At 43.0% G+C, this 25,019-nt stretch overlaps 1 protein-coding gene across 1 annotated transcript in view; it reads left to right on the top strand.

Annotated features, from left to right (window-relative positions):
- ESYT3 (extended synaptotagmin 3) overlaps positions 1–25,019 on the top strand; it is a 280,270-nt gene that overhangs the window by 153,400 nt on the left and 101,851 nt on the right. Inside the window, exons 5-7 of the mRNA XM_086957414.1 lie at positions 12,096–12,165; positions 16,516–16,605; positions 24,297–24,352. Coding sequence (XP_086813540.1) covers positions 12,096–12,165; positions 16,516–16,605; positions 24,297–24,352 — 216 coding nt within the window. The remainder of the gene's footprint in view (positions 1–12,095; positions 12,166–16,515; positions 16,606–24,296; positions 24,353–25,019) is intronic.

Genomic DNA, 25,019 nt, shown 5'->3' on the forward strand with positions numbered 1-25,019 from the left:
ATTTGAACCCGAAGTGTGGCGAGTAGACAAGATGCAAGGGACCATGGTCACTGCCACGAGAAACGGACAGACCGTGACACGAAACATCTCGTGCTTCAAGAAGGCAACCGAAGCAGCCGCTGGACATCAGCGGGCGGAAGAAACGGAAACGGAAGAGCTGGCGCTAGAGGACACAGACTTTCCCAGGTCCCCAAGTCCTCTGCCAGGGCCGCCAAGAGGAGAGCGGCACCGAGGCCAATGTCACCCGGCCCCGGCATCAATCCGAGTCAACCAAGGGCATCAGAGGCGAGCGTCGATCCGAGGGCAACCCCGGCTAGGGTTGTCGAACCATCTGAGACCCGGAATCATCGCTACAGCCTAAGGCCCAATCCGATGCCCAGCCAACGGCTCAGAGACTTTGCATGGACATCTCCTTGAACGTGGTCCGAGGACCAGAGAGCTGAAAGAACTAAAACAAAGGAGGGATGTAGAGAGCCACTCGGGCTCTCCACTACATTGTAACCCTTTCCCCCACGCACGCACGCACAACCCCGGGGCGGGCTCGCGCCGGGGTATAAATAAAGATGCGGAAGACCGCTCGGGGTCTTTCCGGCTAACCTACAATTGAGTCACTGTCCGTTCTTTGTGCAATACATTGCCACGTGTCTAGGCCTCACCTTAAAGTCTACACCCATCATGCCCTTCCACAAGAGGGCCAATCGCTTCTTTAGACCCCATGACTTTGAAACTCCATGCACCTCATATGTCGGCTCAAAAACAACACGTGATCCCGGGCAATGGTTGTTGCTGTTGTATGACCAGCACTCAAACCTTACACCTTTAACTCCTCTTCCTGTTTATTTTAATATTTATGTAATAGTTATTTATACAAAACACTGAATTGCGTCAGAATGCCATACAATAAACGTTCATTGTGAGGACTGGATAATGTTCCCCACTTCTAAGAGATAGTGTAAGTAGAACATATGTACTGTAGAAAGGAAAGTGAACAATATATATTTGTTGCTTGTTAAAAATAGTGCTCTCGTAGAATGCCTTTTTGGTCATTCCGATCGCAAAGACCATTGACACCTGTTCCGAGTTTTTCAGTGCCGAGAACTCTGAATCGGGCTCAAGATAGTGTTTTGCCCTAGCAGTTTTTGTACCCGAATATTTGTGCCATCGTTTTTTGATTGAGGCCAAGTGTTTGGATAGGATACCCAACAATCACTAACTGAGGGTGTGTGACAAGGGCACATTCACTCCTACCACATTACACATTTGACCATATGCACTGTGTGGCTCCAAGTTATCTAAGTGGCTAAACATTTGCAACAAACAACAAAATGGTAGGTAGATGGTCCCAGGGAATATTTAATGACCACACAGTTATAGCCCCCTGAACAAAAGCACAACTAAACAACAGAATAACTGTGGGTCAACAAAGATGTGTCTTGTAAAGAGTGTGTCTGGGTGACTGCGTGTGTGTTGAACAGATTGTTAAAACAGCTCACAACAAAGTATCGCACTAGATGGGAAGATAGCCATCAGTTGATCGTCCTTTACCGCCCTGTCATCATTTGAAACCTTTCCCACAACATGGAAGCTGAGTTGTTGCCACTTCAACAGGGAAAGGGTGATGCGCGGTGAAGTGGATATTTTTGATAACTGAGGAGCAGTGCAAGAAAGAGTAAGTGAAAATTAAAAAAGGAAAGAGAAAGAGGTGCTCTATATTAAAATTGGATAGTGAACGCTGAGGAACTTTATTCTGGTGCCGTTCACTTCCAAGGTTAAAAAACAAATCGGTGCAAAACAACCAGTGAGTAACCCTAATAGTCACTGGCTTATCATAGTGGTCGACATGTTTCTGCGGTTTATAGATCAAAAAGTATCACCCGCTTCATCAGGACCTAAAGTATTTGCTACTGCTCAATGTGCGATAAAAGGTATTTGATACAGATATCACCTGATCAACCCTGGTGATCCTCCTAGGTATATGTGGGAAGTCCAGGGAAGGCGTCATCAAGACAGACACAGACAACACATATAAAAAGACACATACAAAGATAAAAACGACATTTACATGATTGATGTACGTCATTATACTTTCACGACTCATGATTTGGCATTCCTAATAAGTCAATTGCCAAGCACTAATCAACCATAGTCCTCTCGCTCACCTCTAGGGTAAGAGGAACGTGCCACTCCTCGACTGGCCACAGCTCAGGAAGATAGTGCACCGCTCTATAAATGTAGAGGAAAAGAGATGTAAAGCCAATAAACCACTGCGAGAGCCTACCATGTGAGCGCTACACTAAGTCTAGTAGAGATATACCAGTTACTTTTTTAACTAAGAAAGCTGCTATCTTGAAATATGTTTTTTTAAAAGAATAACAATTTCAAGATGGCTGCCGTAGGTGAGCATGCAAACAGGGCTGCCGTCTTCGAATGAGTTTTGCTTAAAACAAATTAAAACCATTTTCCAGGCCAGAGGGTGTCATGGGTAGGACCTGTTGGATTTGCCAGTGTTGTAGAATAAATTATCAGCGCAAGCTTCATTTCAAGTGATTGCATGTCCTACCTACGTGGATAGCCTGAAAATCTGCTATGGAGCCTGCCCCCCTCAACCTAGATTTGAATCCCACCTGGGTTGTCCAGGAAACATTTGTAAGGGTTTACAGTGCGAATATGACGTCAGTCTTATGGTGGTTTGGGCCATTAAAAAGATCAAACTATTACAAAAAGGGGGGCCCCTGTAGGAGATACGGGCAGACGTCAGGGGAAAATTACACTACTGCAAGGGAGAAAGTCCACCCTAGCGGGTCAACGAGTGGCCCATAAAGAGTCCAACATTAATTAACATACAACAAGGAACTCACCAAGGGGTAGCAGACAGGTCACGCGGTACACAAATTATCAAATAAGAAAGTATAAAATCTTTATTTTCTTTTTATCATGTTTTGTTTGTGCAAACTTCATCAAAAATACTTCATGTCCTAATACATAGATTAGTTAATTCGTAAAACATACTTCAATAAATACACAGTACAATCACCCCACAAAACCTCTCAACAAACACACCCATCCTTCTCTTTCAATCACACTCAGACATTCACTAATATACCAGACACTAGATACACATTCCTCAACGTAATCCCCAGAGAGTCCAAGTTGATAAGACCGGACCCAGGAAACACGTAATGCCAACGCGCGTTTCGGGGCACAGCCTAGATCTACAGGCGCACCTTCATCAGGGCTCTCACGCCGAGGTAGTGGGGGACAGAACACATAAGAAAGAACACCGTGGCCAATCTGTCATCAATAGAAAAGTTACATTTTAGACTCAACACCCTCATAAATCATTGCAGAGTTGTTCAATTAATACTTCCCATATGTTAAATCTAACTTACATTTCATTCAGTTACATATAACTCTATAGTTCCACACAATATGAGTTCAGATATATAAAACAATTTATTTTGAGACATACCCCTAAATTGGTGAGCAATGTTGAGAGAGTCAATGATAACATAATACATAACCGTGTATTCAATACACTAAAAAAATTCCTGGAACCAAGACATCTCATACATTTCCTATATCAACGGTCATACTAGCATCTCATCACTCAAAAATATCCAAATGGTCAAGGAAAAGATTTAGGAAAGAAAGAACATGACAAAGGACTTGACTCGGTATGTAGATATGGGGCATTTACCTCTAATCAAGGTTCCCTTGGTCTGTATATTTCAACAGGATAATTTATTAGCCGATAATAGGCCCGGGGTTCAACGGACTGGTCAGATAGTAACTAGTAGGAATTAGGTAGGAAAAAAACAACAAGGGGAACGTTTCAATGAGTTCCTTGTTGTATGTTAATTAATGTTGGACCCTTTATGGGCCACTCGTTGATCCATTAAAAAGATCACACTGCTCCTAAAATGTCTCCTTGGGATGAAAGTCCGAGGCAAATATCTGCAGATACGAGTTGACTCTCCTCATTCCATCTGTCCAGCGTCAATAAAATAGCTATTACCTTGAGTTGGGTGATAATAATGACTGTTCTTTAGGCGCCAAGAGATCATTCAGCCTGTGGTGTATGCGCTATAACTGAGCAATTCTATTTATTCTCGTTGTTTGAAATAAAGGTGCCTGGCTCCAACAATAATGTAGCACATTTCAGACATTATAATATCCGGACTAGCACTTAGAATATGAGGTGCTGCACATTGAACAGTATGCGTTGGGTGTGTGCGTATGGGGCAGTATGAAGGGGCGAATTACTGAAGCCGGGTTGTGAAGTGAATACGTATGGGAACCTGAAATTGGGGCCTAACTTGATGGTGCATTGTGCTGTGGCCTCTCTCGTTACTTGGCATTTCTTTACACGTTTATGTAATTTCACACTACATTTTCGTGTAATTTCATGCTACATTTTCGTGTAATTTCACACTACATCTTTGTGTAATTTCACACTACATCTTTGTGTAATTTCACTCTACATCTTTGTGAAATTTTTTGTGTAATTTCACACTACATCTTTGTGTAATTTCACACTACATCTTTGTGCAATTTCACACTACATCTTCACACCGTGTCTCTCCTCCCCCCATTGGTACTGCTTGAAGTTGGGCGGTTTTCTCAATAGACTTTGATGCTGGTAAAATATTCGTTAAAACACATTCGTTTTCAGATCCCTGAGTGAAATTAGACTCCGCTGATGCATCACAGACCTATGAAGGGGAAGGCGCAGTGACCTTTGCCCTGAAGGGGCGTGACCTCCACATCTGGGAATGGCTCAGCGTGCACACGGCGGATGTCTGGCACCGCTCATTCCGACTCCTGCATGGGCAGAGTTGGAGATGCTTTTCATAAAACATGCTTCTGTGGCACCCTAGAAAAGCAGACTTTGTTGTATTGTTAATGTGCTCAACAACTTTCTGATTTTCTATCATAATCACCTGCATTTAGAATTACAGAATTTGACAGCATGAAAGTAGAGGTTTGCGAGCCACTGAAAGCTTGAAATAGGCTCAAGCCATATGCCTGGCTCAGGCTCAGCTCGTGGGCCTTCTTGAACCGTCGAGCCCACAGCAAGCCAAACTTTCATGTGGCTTCTGCCTCCTACCCCCGCTCTCTGATGGAAATCGGGTGAAAGTAAGATAGTCATCTAGCCTCGGAGTCGGACAATGTGAAACCAGAAAACTAAGCACCAATCCTGTCTCCTCCGTTTAACCAAACTATGTGATCCTGGGCAAATATTTTATTCCACCCTGCCTTTTTTTGTCACAGATGAAAGCACCTCCAAATACATGAGTTCATGATGTGCTCTGTACAAAAACCTTCTTTCTGCTTGACTTAATCAACTACAATGTTGCTCCAGGTATAACAGAAGTGTTAACCACATACAGGGTATACATAATAACCAACTTGCCTCTTCGCTCACTAAAGACAGTGTTGTCAGGGCAGGTGAACAGGAGTGTGTCTAAGTTTGTGTTTAAAAACGATCACTTTTAATAAATGCAGTGGTACATTTTGAAGAGGCTTTATCATATTTTTACATTATATTTGGTGCATGATTTACATGTCAAACATGTTTGTGTTCAGAAAGCTTTATTAAAACAAGTAAAGAAAACAGGGTACAACAATTTAGTAAAAAGCATAAAATATAAATCCAGAGGAGAACAAAATGGTTCAACTTATGTTTATTGGGATCTTAGAGCCAAGCCAGACTCTTGGTTCAGCTTTGGCTCCGCTCTCCCTGGTAACTTTTAGGCTTTTCCACCTCTACACGAAAGGACCAGACACCCCATCTAATCTACACTTTTCCCAAACTATACAGCATGTGCAATACATAACTTTCCCTTCAGCTTTGCTCCATTTTTGAATCTCATCTCATCTTTCTTTTTTTTAATCTGGCCTAGATACAGCTTTGGCTTAATGTCCTCCATCATGTTTTCCAAACACAATCCTAATAAAAATACATTCAATTATAGAGAACGATTTAGCCAGGGTTGCCAGATTCAATTATAATAAAATGCATTTATATATGTACACATACGTGGGCTTTTGATTACACCTCTACAAACATTGGGGAACTCAGTTGTTTTTGCTTTTAGCACTTCTGTTTTTTATGCTGTCGAGGCTCCCAAAATACAATACTAATTTACAAAAGCCATAATAGAACAAAATAAGAATTGACAAATTTATAGCGCTGGCAGCCAACTCCAGACCTGTTGGCTTTGTGTTTCTATTCTGTGCTCCCACACTTTTCCTGATTAAAAACAGCACCCCACTTCTGTGAATGGTCCTGTCGCCTTCAATAGAAAAGGTCCCAAATGTAACATGGAGATTTCAGATTGTGTGCATGCAGACAACCCTTTTAAGTGATATTAAGGTGATGTGAATAGCTGCAGAATTTGGGCTTCGCTGCCACCCATACATTTGTGAAAACTAGACGATCAGTGGAGTCCAGTGTCATGTGATTAAAGTGGATCTACATTTTCTTATCCACAGTATCCTGCAAACCTCCAACTAAGGCTAAATTCATGAATTTTCCTCACATTTCTGTGAGTCATGTTACCGTATCTGCAGGGATCCACAAATTCCTACCACCCAGTGTTCCCACACTTTGCGTGATAAAAACAATACCCCACTTATGTGGTTTGGTCTAGCGCCCACATCAAGGACTGATCAAAACTATGAACACATGAAGTCAATGTGGTATGCACATGGTCCGAAGAAGAGGAAAAAAAAAGACAAAAGTATTGTCGCTTTTGCCCGCAGAGACTTCTTTGTGAGACAATATATTCCTTTTGAAAGAGCAGTGTGTGCACAACTCGTAATGCAGTTCGCCTTGTGCACCATCCTGTTTCTGCCCACCATGTATGTGTTAGCCACTTCGCCCGTTGATCAGTTATTGTGTGATTTTCCCTTTTACTTCCGCCCACCATAGCATACATCATGGCACAGTAGATGAACCCACTTAAACCATTGTCAGTTATTCAGCCATTCAAATTTTGCTTCTGCCCACCACAGCATAGGACACTGTTTCAGCCTACTTAAGTCATTAATCAGTCCTTCAGCAACATAAACAGTGAGGATGGCCGCTGAAAGACCCTGGGACACCGTGATAATAAATAAAATGGCTGCCATATTTTCCTTTCCTGAGGTGGGGTGGCACCATTGGAAAGGGGAGACTCTCCCATGTCTACTGGTGGCCCGTGTGTTTAGATTAGTACGGGGGGGCAATGGTATGCAGAATGCCCTTGGTATGTGTGACAGAAAACACAATATGTCTGCCTTATATTCCTTAACTTTATTATTATTCCCTCCACCCCAACCGCGGTGGGGCCAACCAACCCCTACCCCTCTTATAAAAAACAAAGCTTCCTGGAGCCTAGTGAGAATTCCTGCTCTGCGATTCCCAAGCAAGAATCATTTTGTAAGAGACATGTAAATGTAAATGTAGAGTATTTATATAGCGCACTTCTACCCGGAGGCCTCGTAGCGCTGTATTCATACCACTTTGGAACCCATCCTGGCTTTCCTGTGAAATGTCCACTCCTGGGCACCCCCAAGGTGAAGCCAGGCATCCAAGCGCTGCTGGGGCCGTTGTGGAGATTAAGCAAGCTATTGCCCAGAGTCAGAGTGGGACCCATGATTAGACTAGGCACCAAGGCGAGAATTATCAGGTCCGGGGAGATTGAGTACAAGAGCCCCTGAGGCGGGAATTGAACCCTGGACCCGGCCAGACTACTGCATCAGGGTATGCCGCTCTAACCATTGAGCCACGCTTCTCCACATCCCTGAAAAGGGGAGACTCCCCCTTCCCAGTGATGCCTCTCACTTGGTGCTGGGCCTATGGATAAGCGGCACAGCACCTACCTACCTGCTTCTGTTTGTCTGGTACAGTGATGACATCAGCACACTACAGAGTCACGCTTTGATTGTAGCGGTGGGGAGCAAAAGGGTTGAAGCAGTAGGGTTACCTTGATAGATTCCCGCGTACCGATACCCTTCCTCAGCATGCTGTTGACCTGTCAGGAATATGAACCTGCTGACAACCACACTAAAGAGATTAAACTGTCTATTGGTCTTTTGAGGTAGAAAAAAGTGAAAGGAGCAGCCAGTGCTCAATTTGGAAAACAATAAGTGCCAGGGCTCTTGTCAGGAGGTCGCTGCAGTTTGCACCACACGTTGCCCCTTCCATGCTGCCAATGAGAGTAACAGCACAACTACTAACCATCACACACCCACAAGTGTGACAACATTTGGTATGTTTCAGACCCCCAAAGATCTAAGAATGGCTTGGGCAGGAGTAAGAGCCATTGTTAATCTACATTGAATTAAAAATCAACTGTTGTAGTCTTTAAGTTAGCCAGACATCGCCACTTTGTGGCAGACTGTCCCAGGTATCCGTGGTGACATTTAAGTGCCGGTGCTGAGCACCGGAAACAACAGGCTCAAATTAAACACTGGGAGCAGCACACAAGGCAATAAACAATCCCGTGCTGTTGCTTGGGAGGAAACCTTACTTATATTAAATGTCTGAGATCAGAGGGCACTGGTAAAACCTTCACACTAAAACACATTACCTCCAGGAATTCGAATGTCATTAAACGCAATGTAAAACAGCTGGAGGTAGACTAGGCTATATCTATTCCAGAGACCTATTTTACTGAGTTGCACCACACTTTTTTAAAATGTCTTTTGTTCCTTTCTTCTGTTTAGCCATTCTCGCCTTATTTTTATTATCGGTCTTCCCCTCTCCATTTTCTCCAATTCCTTTATTTTGCTTTCTCGCATTCTTTCTCTGTTGTCCTTTTTCTCTTCTTTCATTCCGGTCTCTTTTTTTTCTGTCCTGGTTTTTCTCTCCTGTCTTTGATTTAGCTTTCTTTCTTCGTCCCTCATTTTTTCCTTACTCTTATTAATTCTTCCTCTCCTTGCTCTCTCCTTTCTTCCTTCCTCTGTTCTATTATTTCCCCTCTCTCCTCCTTTCTTGTGCTTGTTTCTGGGTTTCTTTGTTGCATCTCATTACCATCGATCTATCATTCCCTTCTTCATACCTTCTTTCCATTGTTTCTCTTTTGCTTTCTTACTTTGTTTTTCCTTCTCTTATACACTCATTCCTTTCGCTCTTCCTCCCCTTTCCTTTAATTGTCTCCCTCTTTGTTTTCTCCTTCTCTCTGATCCCTTTTCCTTACCTTCTTCCTAATTCCTCCTTTTCTTACATTCCCTGTTTCCCTTTCTTCTCACCTTCAGTTCCTCTTCCCTTTCCCTCTTTTTTCATTCGGTTTTGTTCCTTCTCACCCTGCTTCCTTTTTCCTTCTTTCTTTTTTCCTTCCTTCTTTTTTCCTTACTTCGTTCTTTCCTTTCTTCCACTCTTCTGTCTTTTTTCTCCCCTTTATCTCTCCTTCCTTTCCCTCTTACTTTCCTTCTGTCTCCACTCCCTCCCATCCTCCCTCCTTTTCTTCTTCCTTGCCCTCTTCTTTTCTTTTGTTCCTTGTCTTCCTTTCTTTTCTCCCTAATCTACTTCTCGTTACTTCTCTCTCTCATTCTTTACTCTGTATTAGACAGCAGCTAAGGATGTGTTTGACTTATCAGAAGTAGCTCTCACTCAAAGTTTAGAGACCTGCGATATATGCTTACATAGATGGACCTTGGGGCAGCTGTCGCCATCCATTGGTCTGTTCAGCTGTCATGAACATTTTGCTTCTGCCCACATCAGGAAAAATACCGTAACTTACAGTGCATGCTGTACGCTGATCACCTGCACCTCCACCAAAAAGACATTCATTGCAGTACAATGTGGCCATGCACTTTACTTTGCTAGTGCTTTTTTTCTTCCCTTGTTCATCTTTTTTAATTTTATGTCATTCTTATGTGTTTAAGTTAGCGTAGTTCTTTTTCTTTGCATCAATAAAATTCATATTTTCCTGTGACTTATGTTTGAAGGTTAAAATTCATATACCTTTTCCAAGTACAGATCTTTGCTAGGAAACACCCATACTTATCTTTTAAAATTGTATGCAATTATTTTTTTAATTTGGTTTCTTTTTAATTAGAAGCATATAACTCCTACGTTTAGGAGGCAGCATGCTTTTTTTTCTCGTTTTGTGACATGCTTGCATTAAAAATATCTTAAAAATTAAACATCGCACTAGCTTGACTGGTTAAAAACCTGTTGATTTCGCCAATGCCTTTTTGGTGTTGTGATGTATCCAGGATCAGTGCCTTAACCAAACCGAATTCCCTTTGATTTAGTTTTTTTCTTGTATAATTGCATCTGCGCCCCCACCCCTCCATACAACTTAAATTTCGTACAGGTGAAATCCCACCAGAAATGGACCCTTTCCCCTTGGAATAATAAACCCGGCTGAAGTCTTCTCCTTTAAGGCCAGTCGGGATGGTTCCATTCCACTGGGGGTTTGTTTCTGTCCTATCCCTGATTCTAGGCTAGTGGTTGCTTCTCTCTTGTGACTGCTCTCAGCCACTTGACAATTGCCAGTTGAGGGGACCAAAGGTCTGAATTAGGGATGAAAATGTATGTCAATTTAATAAACCTATCCTACAAGTCGAAACACTTTCTGATCCGTCACATATGTACCATGAAAAGAGGGGTGTGGTGGGGTTCACACCACAGACGCATAGCGAAGATCTGCCATAGCGTGGTATTACATTTTCACTTACTTTACTAACCGCCCCCAGTCACACAAATGCCACAAACACATTAGACTGAATATTCCTTGTACAGCCATTAACAGTACAAAATGGAAACCGCAACAACACTCTCCACTAGGGAGACCCGTGCCCATGGAACATAGAGCACCCTAGTCTGAACATCACGCGCTTTTCCAGCACAGCTCTGATAGCTGCATTAACAGTAATACCACATGGTCATTCAGGCCTCTAAGCACCTGGTTTCAGGAACATTAGAAGGGACAAATCCTCCAGCCTCACATTTTTACACCACAGCTCCAAGAGGGTGACTCTGCCACTCAGCCATCCAATTAGAGCACAGGCCATTTGTTGTTGTATCGGCACTCCTCCTCACACCAGGGAGGTCACACTATATCAACCTGTAGATAAAAGGCATCAAAAGATACCAGGAGAAGACTCCACTCTAACATGGGAACCTCGCTTTTGTGTGGAAGGCGCCCTTGGATAGTCAGCACAGCCAGCTGGCTGGCATCACTAAAGTATGATTGTGCCCTGTGCAGATGCCAGGTACACAACATAGCATGTCCTCCATTGACCTCTGTACCACCCAGTAGATATCACAAATTGAGAGCAGTGCCCCAATGAATGATCACCACATACCAAGTGCACCAATAAAACTGATGTTTTCTGGCTCAGGACCACACGTCCCAGGCCCTGTTTTCAAGTGTTGTAGTCCCCGGTTGAAGATAAATGCCTTGATTCCTGAGCTCCTCACACTCGCAGATATGCAAAGAGTGATTTCCGCTTGAACTGGCCATCTCCCACTCTGCCCCTCATCGCCCTCGCTGGAGTCTCCCTGCTTACTGCCTTACACAAGGGTGGTGATGGGAGATTGGAGGGTTGTCTGAAATACCCAAAGTTCAAAACTGTTGATTAAAAAAAATATACTGCTACCTTTTTATCTGATTGTCTAGTACAATTCAATAGGTTTCCTTTTCCCTGCTCAACTGTGGTGCCCTGCTTTTTTAATGCTCCGGTCCGCCCAGTTTTACACACTTTCTTCTGCCCCACATCACTGGCGAGGCCCAAGACTGCGCTCAGTCTTTATGTGCTCCAGCACTTCCCCGCCAGCTGATACTACATCCTCTCACACACTTGGTTTGGTCCAGCCACATTATTTCCAAAGTTCATAAAAAAACGATTTTTTAAAATATTAGTGAATTCAAGGCCCTGACAGAGCTATCTTTGTGCATCAGGTCGGGGTTTCTCCATGAGCACTGAACATTGGTGCCGCAAAGCCATTGTGGTTGTGCGTAGTTCAATTTGCAGTCTCACTCAATAGAATTACATGCACGTGTTGTATTAAATGAGTGAGACACGTTGCAACAGTTTTAACATTGTTATGGGTCTAAGCTGCCCTACACCTTTGATAAAATCTTTACCTTTTTTTGCAGCTACATCGGGAACTGTGAGATTAACGCAGAAGTGAAGAAGTTATGCAAAGCTGGAGTCAAAGGGATGCAGGTAAATAGAGCACACTTTAAATATCCTTTACCGATGGGGTGCCCAACACTGGCCCAGGGGGGACGGATCCATGCCGTTTTTGGGACAGTCACTGGCTATGCAAATGAGTTCCATTTTCCAGAATAATGTTCAACACTCCCCATTACGTCAGTTATTGATTTTGAAGTAAGTCGTCTTGTGTTATTTAGCAGTAAAGTCATGTATTGCTACAATAAGTTGAGGCAATGGTCTATGGACAGTTTTGGCAGTGAGTGGACACATTCTCGAACGCGGTTGTCTAAATTATGAAGCAAAAAAGGCCTATTATGCAAAATAAAGCTGCACATTATATAACAGTATTTTGTAATTTTTATATTTTAACCCACATGTATGCATTCTGGACGAACGTTTCACCTCATTAACGCCTTACCAGAGCAAATATAAACTCAAAGGTGACCAGGTAACCTTTGCAAAGGGCCTGCAAATTATGCAGCAGATGGATTCTGTGGCACGTGAGATAAAGCCATGATTATTTGGGAAACTCTAGTGAATAACCCAATCCTAGTGGCCCTGGTTAAGACTCCATATAATAGACCTCTTTCCAACTTATTTCTACATACATTTAATCAATGTCATGGCTCTAATCATTAGTTGTGCATAGTTGAGAAAATCAAGACGCTAAAAGCAAATACAATACAATTATTCTTTCCTTTTTTTTTTTACAAGTTAACATTGCAAATCTTTCGTAAACCTTTGAAAAACATAAAATAACTCCGGAAGATTCCCTGTGTTCCACAGCAGCAACAGAAGAATGCAAGTGGGAGTCTTTTCCGATTATGCATGTTGACCATATTTCTAGTTAGACCTAATGTCACAGCTGTTTGTCATGCATTAAAGCAAGAGGCTCTCAGGGTGATTTTGGGCAACGCTAACCTCTTGAGTGAGGTAATATTGGCCTGCTGCTCTTTAAGGCACAAGCAATGTGTTAGTTACCCTGTACAATCAAACTGCAGCCTGATTTAGTGGAGAGAGCATCGTAAAGCTCCACCCTCTATTGCCTCCTGGGTTTTGGGCATTGTTCTCAATTTGGCAGCTGTGCTTGGCAGCATCTGGTTGCGGTGCCTGGCAATGGTAGGCAGAGACCTATTTTTTTTTTTTGCAAAACAGGGTTTGGTGCAATCTGAGAGAAGATGCACTGAGTCTGTTTGAAATATTTTTTCTTTTTTAGGTGATGGATGGAATGCTTGAATTAATATCCGCCACTGGTGATTACTCGGGTCGCATCTCAGTCTATCCTTATTTTGCACACCACGCCACCTGACTTTGGTCCCAGCTATATACCAATCAGTCTTGACCCTGCTCCTCGTGGGAACAGTCCTATCCGAACGGACAGGCCCTCCCTGTACTGGAACACAAAGAACCCAGTACCGGTTTTGCCTTAGTTAGGGCTCATCAACCAGGTGTAGCGTGGTTCAAGTGAAAGTGTGCACGGGACCCATGTCTGGGCATACCTGCCCCACCTAGGGTGTCACAGCAAACTATACAAAAAAGTGATGGATGAAATGCTTGATTTAATATCAGCCACTGGTAATTACTAAGGCCGCATCCTAGCCCATTGTTAGTTATGGGTTCATGTAGGGTTAGGCAGCAGGAGGCCTCTTCTTACCCCTCCACTGTATTCCCCACTCCAGTCCCTCGTACCAATTGCGGTCTGTACCTGTGCAACAGCAGTGGTGTAGAGCATAATAATAATAAACAGTAGATTTTACTTCACATGATCTACATAGTACTGTAAATAGAAAGTGCTCCTGCTTTCAAAACACAACTTAATATAGCACCCTCAGAAGGATAACTAGTCCTCTCGGCCCTGCTGGGATTCACACCTGTGACCTGCACACCCCCAGTCATTTGAGTCCAACTCTGTGAGCTATCTCACTCTTCAGAAGCGGACGAGAAGTGACCCCTTGTCTCCAGAGGTGCCTGTCCGTCCCTTCCAGCCGTGTGCAAGATCTAAACCACAGCCTTCTTGTGAGACGGGGTCATAAGGAACCACCCCTTTCTTAAGTGAGGCAGTAAACGTGGTCCTTGGCTTGGAGAGAGAATATAGTCTGGGACTATAGGAAGGAATGTGGTCTAGACGAGAAAGATGGAAATGTGGATGTGGTCTGGAAGTTAAGGGAGTAGACTGCTAAGGTGATTGGGGTCAAGGGTGGGGCTGTGATGAAGAAGCTAAGAGGGAGAAAGGGAGTCTATTGGGTAAAGGATGTGATCTAGGGCTCAAGGAAGGAGATCTGGCTGAAGGGTTTAGGGTAGAGGTATCGTATGGTATCCTTCTAGTCTCCGCTTCATCACCTAACTGTTCAGGGCAAATTAATACTTGGTGACCGAACAGGAGTGCTTAGAAACGGCATAGCCACAATCGTAATTGCTGTTAAAATATATATATATATATATATATATATATATATATATATATATATATATATATATATATATATGGTATTTTCTTTATGGAGCTGGCTGTGGCACTGTTGGAGCTGGCTGTGGCACTGTTGGAGCTGAGGAGATGATTAGAATATCCTGAAGACAGCTTTTAAGTCTGCCTGTGAAATTCCATCTTTTTAGAAAAACCAACAGTTCTGTGAAAAAGTTGCAGTTGCACTTACTACCACCCAGCCTTGATTTGTAATAGTCATGTATATATTGATGCCAGAGGTAATCATCCCTGAAAAAATGCGATTAACTCCTTTGCATTATCACAGGCACTCTATGATATGCAGTGACTAAGAATAGTAAAATCACACAGTCCTAATACACTGTATGTGTGTGCATATTGAGTAATAGAAATAAACTCTTGAGCAGTGCTTCCCAAACCTTATAGAACCACGACCCAATCTTAAGCACAACAAATGTTTGCGCCCAACTTAGCTGTACGGGACATATGGGGTCTTTTTTTATGTAATTAAGGCACTGCATAGAAGCGCACTGCTAATTACAGAACGCACACTTTCCATTGAAATGGTCAGTACATTTGCACAAACATACAGTTTTACGTTTGCACAGACATAGTTTTACTGCTAAAACTATACTGAACACAAATGATAATGTGTGGAAATAGGGTTTCAGTGAGTTTTTATCAATGATGAATCACCAAGTAAAGTGTCTTGATTTGTTTTGATCCTATTAAAATCTTTGTTTTGATCATACTTCAAAATTAGAAAAAAATGTGCCCAATTTGTGTTCTTCAAACTGCTGAACATTATACAGTTAACTTGCTGGTATGGTTGTTTTGTTTCTTTTTAAAAAAAAACTGGTATCCTACACCTTTGCTTTCACACTCCCTGTGAAAGGCATAATTCACTTAACTTTTCTTTCTCTGACTTCTAAGTGAGAGGAGGTGGTAAACACCAACACCATGTTAAAAAAAAGATAAGCAGCAGATTGTCAGAAGAAATAGCCTGACATTTCTCCTCTGCCTTTGAAGCGCATCAAATGTGACAATTTCAATACAGAATTTAAAGGCATCTTAATTGCTTGGACTTTCGCGACCCACCAAAAATCAGCTTATGAGTGACCCCCAGTTTGGGAAACGCTGCCCTAAAGAAATATCTTATCTTGAATAAGTTGAAAGACAAGATGGTGGCCAAGAGGGTCTGTTGAGCCTGGATTCAAAAGTCCTCCCCTATGAAATGGCGGGCTTGCACTGTACTGAAGAAACACATTCAGGGCAGATGCTATTTTAAATTCTTCATAAGGCTTTGAGAGACCAAGAGAGGAAGAAGTGGATTCGTTGTGTATTAAACACTGTCACCAACTGATGTCTTTGCTATAGCCTTTCACCTGTTCTCTATTGTATCTGTGCAGACAAGGACATGACTGCAGTTCATCGGGCAGGGCGTGGTATAACAGTGCTTGCAGCCATTGCTTAATTTGAGACGATGGTTGCAGGCCGGGCCTTTAGCACTTAATTTTGGGCCCCAGGACTAATTTTGCATTATCAGACTACAACAAAGAACAAAAGAGAAGATGAGGGACACAGGAAAACAGTGCTATAGGGGGGAAGCGGGTATGAAAAGGAATCTGAAGAACGGAAATAGAATAGTAGGGTGTGTCTAGTGTTGGAAGAAAGGGGATAGGGTGGAATCAAGACTATTCAGCCGTGGTATTAGTCAACCCTAACCATCAGGCTTCTGAGGAAAACGTTGAGCGTGGCACTTCATTTTGTACAAATTAAGCTCTGCATGCCATGAAGCATTTTTCAGGAGCGCAAAAAAAATACCAAATTTTTTCCCTTTCATGTTTAATTAGGATTTCATCTAATTGTTGTTTACAACGTGTCTTTTAATGCCTTGCCTTCCGTGCTGTTTTCAGATACATGGCACTCTGCGGGTGGTGCTGGCCCCGCTCCTCGCCGAAGCGCCCTTCGTTGGAGCTGTGACGATGTTCTTTATTCAGAAGCCGGTAAGTGACGTCACATTGCTTAGACCCTGCAGTTGCCACCTGTGGAAAGGTTCAGCGCTTCTCTTCTACTGTGGGCTGCGGGTGGAAGGAGCAAGAGTGCAAGAAGGGACACGATGCACGGGTGGCGAGGAGGGACAATGTGTGTAGGCCAGGAGTGGGAAAAGCACACAGAAGCCTGAGGGGAAGGCGCAGCGATGGGTCGGCGGTGAGGGAGTTAAAGCTAATTAGTAGTGGCAGTCGAAGTGGCACGTAGACTTGATGGGGAGGTGGGGGGGGGTCACATGGGTTTTAAAAATCTCCATAGTCAGGAAGTAGCCGGGTAGAGAGAAAGGACTATAGAGGCTCGCGCCGAGCAGAAGACATCAAAGACTAGAATGCATACCTCTCAAACTGTTGAGTTTTGAAGGATGGTGAGGTCCAGTGGTTGTGGAGGGCGAGGCTATTGAAATCAAGGAAGATAAAAAGAATTGTCCTGTGGCAGTGGGTTTCTTGGTAGGTCCTTCCACGGAAGGCATTTGGCTTTTGTGGAAGGTGAAAATGAGTCCAAGGAGCGTGACCACCTCCCAGTGAAGTGAGTCGAGAGCTTTGTTGGAATGGAGGAAGGGAAGTCTCGCAGGAGGTTGGCGAGCGAGGCAGTACATTGGGTGCCCGTACTTCAACCAGGGCGCACCCTTAAACAAGTGTACCGGGAGAAGACTGGGATAGTGTAACATATTAATGTGCTCCTCCTGGTATGTTTTTTGCCTCTACACATGCTTCTTTAACTGAACAGCTACAAAGAGTTTTCTCATTGGTGCATGTTGCTGTGCACGTGAGGGAACGCCCCTCGCCTCATCATCCGGTCAATGCAAGATGTGCACCACCGCTTTCCATATTAATGAAGAGGTTGCACTAACATCTGTAGCCCCTTCTTTAATAGGAAAACACCCCAAAATTACAGGAATTGGGCACAAGGGCCCAATGTATCCCAGGGCACTTCCTGTAGCACGGGTCCAGGTATTGCATTTTTTATGAAGCTTTAGCAGGGTGGGTGGGGGTGGTATGTGTAGATCCCATTGCTTGAAACACCTGCCCAGGTAGTCCATGGTGAATATTGTACTTTTTGCAAATATATCCGTATTGAACTATAATCGTGATGTAGGGATGGGAATAAGAATATTTTAACTGCTCATGAAGGACCCTTTCTTTTGATTTGAGCAAATATTCTTGTCTACATTTTTGTAAAACATTAGTTCCACCTTGCATAGGTGCACGAGAAAAGACTAAAGGGGCAGGATGTTAGACAGGCCTTCACTTAGCCTTGTCTTACCAAAGAGGGCTTCTGTTGCTATGCTGACATTACACACAGTAAAATGATGTAGGCTTGGTTTAGTGATCTGTTTATTGCAAATTTAGGATGCTGTGCCGTTTGAACGGGAAACATCCATTACCACACGGGCATTGCATCGCAATGCCTTTACATCGCGGGTATGGCGCTCAAACCTAAGGAATAGTATGATTTACTATTCCAACACCTTCCCTACTGTACGTAGACTGGTGTTGGAATAGTAAATCATACTATTCCCAAGTCCAGCGCCCTCCAGCGCAAGTCATTGTAACGACTTGTGATGTAAAAACTGCGATGTAACGTTCCACGATCATTTTGATCGCGTTGTAACGTCACATATTCTGTTTGAACACTTGCTCCTTCCACAGGGTTATGAAAATGCCAATCCCCATCTGCTTCTGTCCACCTTCACGTACGGGAGAGAGGGTGGAGATGAGCCGATTGGGCCAGTGTTCCAAAGCCATTTGTCCATGTCCTAGCCACCACAACTGTTGAATAAGCCGTGCCTCACCCATTAATTTGTCTAAAACTACCTTCAACTGCAAAGATGCGATTTTTTGAGGCATTAAACGAGCCTATATATTTGCATAGATTATAGTACTTTGTATGTATGTGTGCGTATTTGTGTGTATATATGTATATAAATACTTGCACATATCTGATGTTACTCCTCCATACGGTCTTAAAGTTGGTACTAAATTTGGTACTTGTTGCATCTTCTTTTGAATGCCTCAAGTAAGGCTCATGTTTTAAAATGTTGTGGAATGCCTGATCTTTTTGTAGTCTATTGCCCGTGTTTTTTTTCTCTGTAACTCACTTAACCGTGTAAAATATTATGTGGCTACCTACTTGTAAAGTCCGCATTGAGACCACTAGTCCTAACATGCCTAGTGCTGTAGGCTAAACAACCAAACTAACTGAAGGCCATCATCACCTACTTGACACTGGGCCAACTGACAGCTGTGGGTGTTGCCTCATGCTTTGCCCTGCTGCCTGAGGGTAGCCTTCAATTTCCCCCTTTTTCAGGATGTTCCTTATATGCATGCATTATACCTTCCGATTGTTTCAGTGAGTGGGTGAGGTGTCAGCTGGGCCCCGTGTAGGCGTTTTCTTGTTTAGTTGTGACATTGTTTAGTGGGTTAATACACACATTGCATATATCTCTGCATAACCTACAGGTGTACCGGTCTCTGTTTTCCGTGTGAGGGAAGCTTGCAGTGTTATCCAAAAAGATGCACGAAGTTCTCCTAGGGAGTAGTATTTATATAGTGGAGTGGTATTGCTTCCTCTCTCCGAGTGTGGTTGTATGTGAAAGTCAGGGGCAGGTGTCCCTTGTCAGAACTAGGGATGCCTCACACAACAGACTGGTTTAACGGCTGCTGTCATATCACCAGCCAATTGTCTCGTGTCATCATCGGCTTCCTGCTCCTACGTCAAGCCGGCGCTGCAATGCCTGACAGGTAGCACTTAGTGCTACACTTTTGTGGAGATCTTTTGTTCCTGGCCGTTGATTGAGTGAGTGTGAGGGGCCTAAGTGATAAAGTAGTGAGCGTGAGGTGAGGTATATTAAAAAAGGTTAGTGTAGTCTACTCTAGTCAGTTTATTCATGTAGCTAACTACCTTGTTAAAATAAGAGGGGTATAGGGACTCAACCAAACTATGGGTGGGGGACCCGTTCAACCCTCGTCAGTGATCAGGTCAACATGTTTCATGCCATCACGGCAATTCGTCAGGACCTAAAAAGTGCTCATAAACTACAAAAGAGCCCTGGATGGGCTAAGGAGTGTAGCAGATACAACCTGAAGGGTCAGAGACTGGAACAGGAAGAGTTCCTGTGTTGCAATCCGCCCCTCAATAGCTGTAGACGGTCCCCACAGACTGCTCACGTGGGACCTGCGCTATCAACTAATTATCTTAGAGGCGCGAGGAAGTTACCTCTGCACCTAAGCCCACAACACCGGCGCGGCTCGGCCGTGAAGCAGCTGGTCTACTTTGTATCCGTTCTTGGCGTCTCTGTATACGAATGAGACGCTTGCACTGCAGCTGCCTGCTCAGAACTTTTTTTTCCCCCCACAAGGAGCTCACAGTGCTGATACTAGCGCTGCGTCTTTCTGTGGGTGAGGACAGCACGAGTAGCAGCTACTTGTGTTGTGCCGAAATTGTGAGGGAAGATAGCTTGCATACTGCCGCGTGTGCTTTTTTTTTAATGACCGGTATGCACTGCTGTTGCCTCTTTTGCCTGTAATACTTTTCTTTATGTTGCACCTTGTGTGTGTGTGTTGCGTTGCACTTCTGCTGCATGTTTGGTATTTGGGCTGTGCCTGGGCACTAGTGCAGCCCATGCACCGGTGCACCCCCACCTTTTCTGTGTGTAGGAATGAAACATGCTCTGTTGCTGTCTGTAAGGTGGCTGTTTTTGCTGCATGTTTTGGATCTGTTGTGTGTGCTAACGGAGCGGTGCTGTTCATGCTCTGCTGATGCCTGTTTGTATGTGTGACTTGCACTGTTGCTGACAGATGGTGTGAGCAAAAAGCCCGGTGCCTGTTGGTATACGAAGGTATGAGGGAAGCATGCACTGCTCTGCTTCTTGAGCACTACTACCCAGGGCTAAAAAACCTTTGGGCCCGACTGCTGGATAATACAGATGTTAACTTCTGAACTGGATGCAAAACTCCAGATTTGAGCCACAAGAATTTGAATCACTATACCAGGCCTTTTATGTTGGCGGCCGCCTCAAGACCTGTACACAGCACACCTCTCTAAATGGAACCTAGTTTGCTTCAATTCTAGAAATTTAAAAATCTCCAAGTGCCTAGTGGAATTATAATCTAAGAAAAAGTTAATTATTCTTAATTTTAAGCTCTACACAAACTGCTAGCAAAAAGCTGTGTACACTGGAATAAAGTGGATAGGATAACGTAAAATAGCTTCACCGTCAAAATGAATCCTTTTGTTAATGTATGAATGATTTCAAAGTGTTTAATTACACAAAGTATGTTAAAACCCTTGATGGTGTAATGTAAGACACACAACCAAAACAACTAATCCTGCTTTATCTTAATGAGTGGATATAAGGAAAGACTGAGTTCCCTGAACAGGTTTTGAGTTGTTTTTTAAGGTTTTATGATTGAGAAGCAAGTTCCAAGGAAAGTGGTTTCCCAGTGCTCATCGGAGAATTTTGGAAGTTTGCAGTAAAAACGTGGCTGGTGTTGTGAAACGGAAACGTAGCCGTGGCAGACGGCAAAGCCCAAGAGGTGTTCATCAGTGAAGCTGCGTCTCTTATTGGGGAGCCGCAATAGGCTTCTTGGTATAGCCGGTATATCTTCATAATTTTAACAACCCATCATGGCAAGAATGCTGTATTGTAGATCAACGGAATAATTGGTTTGTTGTAAGTGTAGTTGTAAGAAATCTGCATAACATAAGCAGTATTTGATTTGGCATAAGAATTGAAGTTTTAAAAAACGTTTTTAAACCCTTATGCGAATGCAAGAAAGGTTTGGTGGTTTTTGGAAACCTCTGGCAAATAACTTCGCCCTAAATCCTCTGTTGGATAGTGGAGAGATAGGAAACATGAGGATTATGTGTAGGCCACATTATTGTCAAGGTTCATAGGGGATAATCCAAGTCAACAGTGCCATTTTGAGGAGTTTTGGGGGGCCCTGAGCAAGACATATTTTGGGGCCCTTGTAGGGAACAAATTGGAATTTTATTACCCATTTCCTGCCAATTCAAGCTTGCATATTGCCAAACAATGCTAAATTATATGTTAAGCTTTAATATGAACACAAGAAAATTTTGAAATATGTCTTGGCCTGGACCCCAAAATCCTTAAGATGACACAGGGTACAGAGAGAGAGGTAGATGTAGGCAAAGCGTGAGAGAATTTGAATAGACAGAGGTCAAATATAGAGAAGGTTCCCTTTCGCAGGGAGCCCCTTACAAGGCCGGGACCACGGACAACTGCCCACTTTGCCCATGCCTAAAAACTTCTCTGAGTCAAGCATGGTCCCGTCACTTTTCCTTCATTGCTCCACTTCTCTCGTCTCCTCCTCCATCTCCATAAGATAGGCGTGGAGTGCTCATCTAATCCTCTGGTTGAGCTCGTCATGCTCCTTCCACCCTCTTCTAGTCCTAGTAGGCCCGTGTAGCAAGATAAAAGGTTGTGGGATCCTGAATGTGGTCTTTTCTTTGGTTTTAGAACACCATGGTGACCGCTGCAGGGAATGGCCAGGGTCATAGTGAAGCAGCAGCTGCCTGATGTCTGCCTAGTGTGTCCCCACTCAGCTGACCAGCTGATGCGCTGGCCTTCATACGGGCCAAGAACACAGCCGCAGAAATTGAGATTCTAGAGAATGCATGTGGAGAACAACGAAGACCATTGATGATATTGTTGGATGCACTACGTGATCCAAAATAGACTGCTTCGTATTTAATTTTAGACCCAATTATGGAATGTTCTACTTGGCACATACAACTCTGTGGCTTCATGAAACATGCCTACAATGGGAGAACTGTGCTTACTACTTAGATTAAGAGCCTCATTTAGTCACTGAAACTGCCCGAGTTAAAGTCAAACAAGTCCGTTGATCAGATGAAAATTGTTGTATTGAGGATGGTGAATAGATGTGAGAATGTCTTTTGGTTTTGTTTACCAGATGCTGAGGATGTAAGTATGGATCATAGTTTGGGCTAGTCCTGGCTAGAAGCTGCTGATCCTTTCTGAACATTTGATACTCGTGGCATTGCCTTTGCCACATGAGGGCAATGATGGAAACAGTAAAAAGTATGTCTAAAGGCGCTGTTTACGTTTTGTAGTTTACACTGTTTGCCCTTAATCTACCATTTTCGAAATAAATCAAATGCTGTTGAAATGCTGTAGGTAGGATAATAGCTCAACTCTGATGTGATGTGAGGTCAAAGGTCTCTTGAAGTCATTTCCGCTACCTCTGACATTTTGGAGAATTTATGCCCTTGGATGTATGTGGGATTTCGTTTGGTTTTCTTCGATTTAGAGATCCTTTAGAGAGAATCTCTATCCTGACCTATTGAGAATGTGATCTTGTGCAGTGTTAGATGACCATTGAGTGACAATTAGTGATTTAAACTGACTTAATAGGATAAGTTCATGATCCTTACAGAAAAATAATTAATCCAAGTGGATTATTGATTATATATAGCCGCAGCTAATCAAAACACATGTACAATACATAGACAACAAACACAAAGGTGTATAAGAAAATAGAATTTATCAAGTGGTAAAAGGTCATTGATTTTCTAAAGCTTTCTCATTTATTTAGATTTTGGATAGGTGTTTTTAGGTTCTGTTGAGTCATATATTAACATATCTTTTTTGTACCTGCAGACCTAATCAATTTTGAATTATCTAGATCTGTATATGAAATCAATGACCTTTTACCACTTGATAAATTCTATTTTCTTATACACCTTTGTGTTTGTTGTCTATATATTGTACATGTGTTTTGAGTAGCTGCGGCTATATATAATCAATAATCCACTTTGATGAATTATTTTTCTGTAAGGATCATTAATTTATCCTATTAAGTCAGTTTAAATTACTAATTGTCATTTAAACAAACTTCCTTGAAGGCACCTATACCTTTCTACTTAATCACCCAAGCCCTCAAGGGTATTTTGGGTTGCTCCCTGTCCTATAATCAGATGACCATTGATGCACATACAAAATCTAATATGGTTGTCACATAAGTAAATACACCTACTAGTAAAGGTACAAAATGGACGATGGGGGCTTCCTTTGGGAGGTTGAAAGGATGCATTGCTGGACCAGATCTTATTTTTTTCAGGACTAGGAAAATACTGGCTTACTTGCAGAGGTTATTCACGAGTGAGAAACCACAATTAAAAGTTCTTGTTCCATAGAGATTCAAAACAAAAGCCTTTGTGGCTGAGATCCATGTTAGGGGTCAAAGCACAACAGAATTACAAATGAATACGTTAGCCTTGAAGGGAAGCCTAGTAATTCTGTTTCCACCGGACTCTGACCTCTCATTTTTGAACCTCCAGGTAAGCACACCTTTCAAAAATCGCACAATCTGTTCTACGTTTCTCTGACGCTGGGGTTCTGCTATAATGATTCAAAATATTGTTAGGGATGAATAGTCCAACCTTTGCTCCTTTGAAATGCCCAGTATTAAGTTCCACTGAAGCAAAATGGCTTCAATGCAGGGTTAGGAATGAACAAATAAGTTTTGAAGAAATAATTGGGTTGTGAGACTTGAGCGGAAAAAAATATATTTATAAATCAATGGCTTGCTATTTGTAGGTCTTTCGCGTGAATATGAAATTTGTAGCTTATTTATTTTCTCTATATTTTTTATTCCAGCATCTGGACATCAATTGGACAGGATTAACCAACATCCTTGAAGTACCTGGACTCAGGTAAAAAATCTAGTTTTGCAGCTTAAAGAAACATGCCCACAGGCTTCTGTATTGTGACAGGGAGTTTTTCATTTCTTGGTTGTAGTACTTAATGTATTTCAGAAACAAAACACCACTGAAAAGGCAGATCTAGGGGTGGCGTGTTTGAAGGAAGCAAAATGATCTTCGGTAGTGTTGAAATGGAAGCACAAATCATGTCCTCTCAAAGTTTCCGGTTTGATGAAATTAGCCCTTTGAGTGCTCATGACGAGGTCAGCTCGTCATGAGCTCCGGCGCTCCGGTGCTCATGACGAGCTGAGCTAGTCATGACCTCGCCCGTTCCGTGGAACGCTCGCATGCTGGGCTGATTCCCCTGCTGTGCTGAGCGTTTCATTGGAACGCGTGTGGCCATGACGAGCTCAGCTCGTCATGAGCACCGGAGCGCCGTAGCTCATGACGAGCTGACCTCGTCATGAGCATGGGGGCGCTGTACACCCCTGCCCCCAGCACAGCGGGGGAAACAGCCCCGCACGGAAGGGGTTAACACAAGTGATGCCTATTGTTAGAAATTGCTTTTTTTCAATTAGCATACAGTGACCTGCACCCTTACATAGTTTGGTTTATCTGGAAGGATTGTTCTTTGTAATTTGGCTGCCCTACTAAACCTAAAGGTGTGACTTTTCTAGAG

Source organism: Lissotriton vulgaris, chromosome 2_1, assembly GCF_964263255.1.
Source record: "Lissotriton vulgaris chromosome 2_1, aLisVul1.2, whole genome shotgun sequence".
NCBI lineage: Eukaryota > Metazoa > Chordata > Amphibia > Caudata > Salamandridae > Lissotriton > Lissotriton vulgaris.